The 7,344-nt window shown below is 44.4% G+C and overlaps 2 protein-coding genes across 2 annotated transcripts in view; one reads left to right on the top strand and one right to left on the bottom strand.

Annotated features, from left to right (window-relative positions):
- The first annotated feature begins 583 nt into the window (after positions 1 to 583).
- Positions 584 to 3,391, top strand: TRIM59 (tripartite motif containing 59). The gene is made up of 2 exons (XM_075716543.1): positions 584 to 1,835; positions 2,750 to 3,391. Exon 1 carries the CDS (start codon positions 584 to 586, stop codon positions 1,826 to 1,828), a length of 1,245 nt encoding a protein of 414 aa, XP_075572658.1. The 3' UTR covers positions 1,829 to 1,835; positions 2,750 to 3,391.
- Positions 3,392 to 5,785: 2,394 nt separating this feature from the next.
- Positions 5,786 to 7,344, bottom strand: part of SMC4 (structural maintenance of chromosomes 4) — a 40,590-nt gene continuing 39,031 nt past the window's right edge. The window contains exon 23 of the mRNA XM_075716284.1: positions 5,786 to 6,243. Within this exon, the coding sequence (XP_075572399.1) occupies positions 6,055 to 6,243 (189 nt within the window). The 3' untranslated portion in view covers positions 5,786 to 6,054. The remainder of the gene's footprint in view (positions 6,244 to 7,344) is intronic.

The raw sequence follows: 7,344 nt of genomic DNA, 5'->3' as shown, positions 1-7,344 counted from the left end.
CACCACAAGTCTAATTACTGGTAGTGGTGGTGTATTTAAGGGCCATCGAGCTAGAATCTTGTTTGTGCCAGAGCCTAGAGATAGCTTTTAGTTAATTTGACTGCTTAATACTCCAATGAGTATTTACAAAAGTAACATTTGAAAAAAGTTAGGGGAGGAAAAAAGTTTCTGTACTTACTGCTCTGTGCTTATGTTGAAAATGTTACTCGGAGTGGGAGAAAACTTTCATGATTCTTAGGTTATTTAGAAACTTTCATCACTCCCCTCTACTGTTTCCCACTGTAAGAAATCCCTACTAGCAGAGTGCTGCTTTTCCTAGCTTTTTAAGGCAGAAGCTGGAGATGGGTGAACACTGTCTAGTCACTCAGATCGTAAGAGCAGGTCATAATTTGCTGAAATCTTTAAGCCACTGCTCGTTTTCATTCTGGTTTTGTCTTTTTTTTCCCCCTTGGCAATAAATTGCCAACGTTACTGGTCGTTAAATGTCATGCTGAGGCACTTAGGTAAATAAAACGATTTTAAATGAGTTGATTGTAAAAAGAGATTAAACCCTTTTTTTCTTTTTGTTTTTCTTTTCTAGGACATGCATCAGCTTCAGGAGGAATTAACATGTTCCGTTTGCTATAGCATATTTGAAGATCCACGCGTTCTGCCCTGTTCCCATACGTTTTGTAGGAACTGTCTGGAAGGTGTTATTCAGCTGTCGAGCAACTTTCCCGTTTGGACACCCCTGAGAGTTCCTCTGAAATGTCCTAACTGCAGGAGCGTGGTTGAAATTCCTGCTGCTGGTGTCGAATCGTTGCCTGTCAACTTTGCGTTGAAAGCTATTATTGAAAAATACCACCAGGAAGATCACTCCGACGTTGCTACCTGCAGTGAACACTACAGGCAACCGCTGAATATTTACTGCCTTTTGGATAGAAAATTGGTGTGTGGCCATTGCCTCACAATAGGAAAACACCACGGTCATCCCATAGATGACCTTCAAAGCGCCTACATAAAAGAAAAGGAGACTTCTGGAAAACTTCTCGAGCAGCTGACTGATCAACACTGGACGGATGTGTGTCTGCTTATCGAAAAACTGAAAGAACAGAAGTCCCAGTGTGAAAGCGTCGTTCGGGATGATAAAAAGGCCGTAGTGCAGTATTTTAAGAAGCTTAGCGATACCTTGGAGCACAAAAAACAAGCTCTGCTGACTGCGCTGGATGACGTTAATACACACATTTTGGAAGAGTATCAGCCTCTCATTGAGAAGTTGAAAAAAAAACGGGAAGAACAGCTGGAATTAATGTCGCTGAATACGTCTATTCAAAAAGAAGAGTCCCCGCTTATTTTTCTTGAGAAGATGGACAAGATGCAGCAACGTATAAAAGCTTTGAAGTGGAAGCAACTGCCGGAGGTTAAACCTGTGGAGATTTATCCGAGGATTGGGCACCTGTTGAAAGACGTGTGGTCTAAAACGGAAATCGGTCAGATCAACAAGATCCTCACTCCGAAAATAAAACTGATTCCGAAAAGGAACTTAAACGGCAAAGGCAGTGGGAAGGAAGGAAGGGGATCCAAAGAACTCCTCCAGGCTGTAAATCCTTTAGCAGTCCTGCTTCTCTTTCTAGTAACAGCGATAACTGTGTATGCATTTCACAAAGCAGTATCATCAGTTGTCATCGAAGCTACTCCCACTTATATCTCAGAACTCTTGCTGCTGATTTATCAAGATTTCTGCACCCATTTGCAGAATATAGTGGATGTGCTCTCCCATACATTTAATTTACTGATGGAGAGAATTTACTGGGGAGAAATGTTTCTCTTTGACTATTTCAAGGATTAGATTAAAAGTTAGTACAGGAATCCACAGGATTTTTTTTTTTTTTTTTAATTACTACTTACAAGCTGGATTGTTAAAGCTCGACACTTTTCCTTTCTATTTCCATATCCTTCCTCTTTCTGTATTGTCTAGATGTCGTCTTTGCTAACTCTTAGTTAACTGAGACTGGTAACAAAAAAAGCTTCCTCTCCTGCGCGGTCGCGGTCGGGGGTGTGTGTTTGGGGGTAGGCGTTTGTTTAAACTGGAAGCTAGGCAGAAACAATGTCAGCCGCAGTGAGCTGTATCGGGAGTCCTGTTTGTAAAAACTCCTCAAACAGCTACTATTTTTTTTTTTTTGGTGACATAATTTTAATTTAATTTTTTTTAAGGAAAGCACTACAATGTCAAAGATTAAAAAAACCCACTCAGGCTGCAGAGTGGCTAGTCCTGGCCGGGCCAGCCACCAGCTGTATATAAAACTCCAACTTTGGGTTTTACTGACCTCTCTCTGAATGTATTTTAACTGACACACCTGGGGGCTTTAAAGCATACATTTTGTGGTCCTGGGTTTCATTTTGTGTGTTCCCAGTTACTAGTGGATGACCTGATTTCATCTTTTTTTTTTTTTTTTTCTTTTTTATAAACTTGGTGTCTTTCAAATGGCACTCTCTGCTTGAGAGCGCCCTATCTGTAGGACTTCTGGGGAAATGCTGCACACAGGTTTTCAGTGCCAGCCGTGTGTAAATCAGGTGTTTGTTTAGTCTGGCAGGGAGCTCACACTGCCTACTAAAATGAGCCCTGGCTTTCTGCTAAATCATTTAATACCTACTGAAGATATACACACTGTAGTAAGTAGCAAAACTCCCAGTGAAGTCAGCTGTGTAGGGATTCCAAATGTTGGCAGGAGCTCTGGCAATGAATGGCAATATATATTCACCTTTTCAGCACAAATAACCGAGCGCTTTACCTGGACACCGAGGAAACACGACAGCATTTTATTCTGCAATCAAATGATCGCTGACACTGTTCACTACTTCTGATGAGATGCTCCAGTCTAAACCATGCTGGGGAGTAACATCCTAGGTGAAAGCTGGTTTTGGCCTTCAGTTATCAACAGGCTGAGTACTGTAAGTACTGGGACAGCCTTAAAGTGTTGCAGTTACACCAGCAGGACGCAGGTGAGCTTACAATGCACTAAAAATACAAAAATAACTATTTGCCAGGTCTAGTTATATTTGACTTGATAAAAATAATAGTGTATTCTAGCATAACAGCATTCCTTGGCTGTTGTGTATTTTTAACTCATAAAAGTTGTTTAAATAGCGATTGAATTCTGAGGCTACCCTTTAACTACTTGGTGTTTTGAACCCTCGTGCAAACCCAAACTTGCCCATTGCTGCTAGCAGGGTCCTGCAGAATACTAGCGGCTGCTGGACCTCAGTGGGAGCCGAGAGCAAGGTGAATCCTCAGGCATTCCTTGAGCCTCCGTGAAGATCCTCGTACCAGCATTGGTACCCTGCTGTTGCTCCATCGCTACAACGCCCTGCCGAGCCGAAGAGCTGCTGCGCAGCTCCGTGGCTGAGGCAGGAGCCACCAGCGCTCCCCGCGCGTTCCAAGCGGTTTCTAGAATGTGTAGATACATTTTCTGTCATCTTTTAGAGTTACAAAGGCAAAGCCCTTGAACACTGCTGGTCAGGTTTTGAAAGGGTGTTCAGGTGTATCCTGGGGTTAGATAAATGCCATCATATTAATTTCTCAGTAAAATTGGGAATTTGTTTTTGTCTTAAGCTCTGCTAGAAGGCTGGCACTTGGCATATAAGCCTCCCAAAACCCGGTGCAAAGTGTCCGTCTGCTACTACCTGAGGCATCTTTTTGACTTACCTTCCTTTGATTTTCCTGACTTTTAAAAACTTACAGAGAGTTTATAACGCAATTTTATTTTTCAAGACTACAGGAATTTGTAAGCTTTCACCACCCATGGAAACATTTAGTACTCGTACTTCTGACACACTGTGTATTTTAATAAATTTGCATACAAATAAAATATATTCTTACAGTAGGATTGGCTAACACCTTGATTTCCATACTGGGCAGAACCTTCCCCGTGACCCTAAACCGTGCTGACACACAGGGCTGAAGTGGTGAGAGGAGACAGCACGGCAATTCCCTAAAGCGGGAACGTGGGTGTTCCACAGCGCTCTGGCTGCTGCTTCACTTTCTTCCAAGCGCCCCATTTTTTGCAGTGTGAACTTTAGGAAGATTCTCGGAAAAATTTGTTGGTTTTTTTTTTTTTTTGAGAGGGGGAAGTCTGGTTGACAAAGATTGTGTGGAGACCCAGTGGGGGAAGAGACTTAAGTTTCCAGGTGTTGAAGGTAACACAATAACAACAGCGCAGGGTGCTGAGATACCGAGGTGGCCTCTGACAGCAGAATGAGAGCAGCCCTCTTTCAGGAACATCTCTTGCAGATGAAAATAACGCTTCCTTCCCCAGCTCGTTATCCAAGGGATTATCCTGCCCTGCAGCTCCTCTTGCACTTGGGCAAAAATTCAAAGATGCCATCTTAGCGCAAGCTCGGCCGTTGCTGTGCTTGCCCATCGCCTGCGCTGCTGCGGCTTGCCTTTCTGCTTCTCGAGGTGGGTTGTTGTTTTGCTCTGCTGCTCTGCAGAGGGGCTGCCCCTGCATGGATCCTGAAGCTGTACCACGAGATTCTCTAGCTTCATCTTGAGATGGGAAAACCAAAACTGTGCAAAACAATGGCTGGAGCGGGGCTGCGGCGGCAAAGTGTTTTGCAGGTTGCTTTTTCTCATCTAGTATTGTGCTTGTGACTGTTGCCGAGCAGTGGTTTCTGAAAACTGCCCAAACGTACCACTCGGCTCTCTTCCTGATGAGTACAAGTGTAGGTAGTGCACATACACAGCATGTTACTCCATATACATTAATTTTTACCTGTCAGTAATTTGATATGATCCTAACATTTACATTGAAAGCTTATCTCTACACTTTATAGCAAATTATTACAGCACACCCCCCCCCCCTTCAGTTTTCCATCAGCTCTGTGTCAACGATTGTGCCTTTTAGGCTGGGGTGAGGTTTTTGCTGCATTTGCATCCATCAATCAGGCAGTGTTTCACTAGGCTGGGGCCTACAGCAACAACAGCAAGATAAACCAACTCAGGTTTTGTGAAGTGGCATTTGGTGTGAAAATAGCAAGAGAGAGAAATATAAACAAGGACTACCAGCACAGAGCAGAGTCAGCTGGCAGGCTGGGGCTGTTCTTTGTCAGCTCTCCTACCACTGGCCTTACTGAACAACAGCACAACAACGATGGAGCTTTTTTATTTTTTCCCCTCCAGGAAGCTTACCACCGCCAGACAGAGGCACTTCTAGCTCAGGGATCAGTACCGGTGCAAGCGTGCCAGATTACTGGCCTGACACTGGGAGTAAAAAAACACAATTTTGGTTCTGAAAGCACAAAAGAGAGATGGGATTCAAAGCAAAAGCCATGCACTGAAGTGTTGACAAGATGCAGGTGGAAACAGAGAACTGTGTAACAGCCAGCGAGCAACAGGCGCAGGGTAGGGGTGTACATAACCTCACCTCTTCCACAGGAACAACTCAGCCCTTTGGGGATCAACAGGAGAAGCGCGCAGATGGGAGTTACCATGTCCGTAAACCCTGAGCACAGCTGCAGCCTGAGAGAGAGGGAGGAGTTGTCCCTACAGGAGGGGAGAGGAAAAGAACTGCAGAGCAGCTTCCTCAGCTGCACCAATTCCTTACAAAATTACAAAATGGCTACAAACATCCCATTCCCAGAGGCCATGCAGCATTGCATACAACATCATTAGAATACACACGTAAATTATTTCGTATGCTGACTTTACTAATAAAATTTTTTACTAAAAAAATAATAGAATGTTACAGGACACTTTGACATTTAAGAACAATTTACTTTAATACATACAGTAAAAACCAGGCATTTAAAACCAAATGCAGAACCCAAGCGTTGACATCGAGGCTACCCATGGAATATTAAAATGCAGCTAGATACATAATTTGAGAAATAGTTTTTTTCTTTCCACTCAGTTCATAAAATTAAGGTCTATATAGACTGTATAATTAAAAAAAAATTATTGAGGCTGGTTTTATGAACCAGCTCAAATAAGCACAAAAGGAAAAGGAAAAATCTCAAATACAAAAGTATATTAGATAAAAGTAAACAGCAGCAATGAGACTGGAAGTTCGTTCCGTTCTATTTTTGAGCTATACTACACCCGAGAGTGCCAAGTTCAGCCAGTCCTTTAGATGCAATAATTTTGGGGTTTGTTGCCACGCTTTTCGTGGTATTGTGAGTCTTATAAATTCCAATTAATCTGTCCGCGATCTCAAACATGTTGTTTCGCAGGGAGATGATGATAAACTGTGCGTTTTTTGTTTGCTCCTGAAAGAGAAGGTATTAGCATTAGCCCACAGCATCTCAAAGACCTCTGCGCTTGCATGATCTCTAATCGCAGGTTTTAGGAATCGGGAGTACATGGCTATAAGTAGTTCTGTCATTCAACACATCCGCAGGTGGTGAGGCCTCAGCGCTATGCGCACAACACGCTCCCAGCCCGGCACAAAGCACTGCAATTTACTTAAGCACAAATTTCCTCTTTTTTATCTTTTACTTGACTAACTCAGGTGAATTCAATTAAACACACATCATTTCTTTCTAGAGTTGCAATTCGCCCCAGTTTTGACATGAATTCCGCAAGGCTTACCAAAGGTGGGTATTACCAAGTTACCTGAGTTGTTACAGCAAGGGTTGCTTTAAGAATGAAAAGAAAACAAATCTACTTCCATGCCCCAAGAACGGGGAAAGCAAGCCCTTTGCTAACGAGGGCAAGCCTTGACGAACACTAGTTCTGGGACCCTGAGGCAGAACGACAATAGACAACAGAATATCTATATTTGGCAGTGCTTTAAAACACAAACTTTATCCTTAAGAGCCCAGCAACGTCAGTGCAAGCTCACCAGCGCTCCGAGCCCCATGGGGCTCCCGAGAGGAGGAGCAAAGCAAATGTACAAGGCTGGCTCCGTGCTTGCTGCGGCGAGCGGGGTCAGGCCACAGGAAGGGAGGAAAATGCAGCAAAAACGAGGCAAAAAGAAAAAGTAGAACTTCTCCGGGGGAGAGGGCACGTCCACACCGAGGTGCTGCTGCTGCCATGTCAGAGAAAGCCAGCACGGACCGAGCGCTAACGGAGTAGGGTTGCGAGGGTGGGTAAAATCCAGCCCGCAGCACGGCCCGGGGGGGCTTTATCCCGGTCAGAGATCCCGGGCTGCCCCACAGCGCCGTGTGGGTCGGCCCTCTCGTTGCACAGGGGCTGCGCAGCCTGGCCCTAGCCCAGCAAGGATACAGGGGCTGCGAGGCTGCGCAGGGAGGGCTGGCCACAAAGCAGCTGTAACCACTCTGTGGGAACGTACAGCACACACAACGTGTACGCTCGTTCAGTCATCGAATCGTATAGGTTGGAGAAGACCTTTAAGATCACCCAGTCCA

The sequence above is a fragment of the Pelecanus crispus genome, chromosome 9 (genome assembly GCF_030463565.1).
Source record: "Pelecanus crispus isolate bPelCri1 chromosome 9, bPelCri1.pri, whole genome shotgun sequence".
Taxonomy (NCBI): Eukaryota; Metazoa; Chordata; class Aves; order Pelecaniformes; family Pelecanidae; genus Pelecanus; species Pelecanus crispus.
Note: the sequence above shows the minus strand (reverse complement) of the source record. Positions and strands in the feature narration are given on the sequence as shown.

Bases quoted from the DNA above. Each gene is read 5' to 3' on its own strand.
- TRIM59 (XM_075716543.1), top strand. From the start codon at position 584: ATGCATCAGCTTCAGGAGGAATTAACATGTTCCGTTTGCTATAGCATA.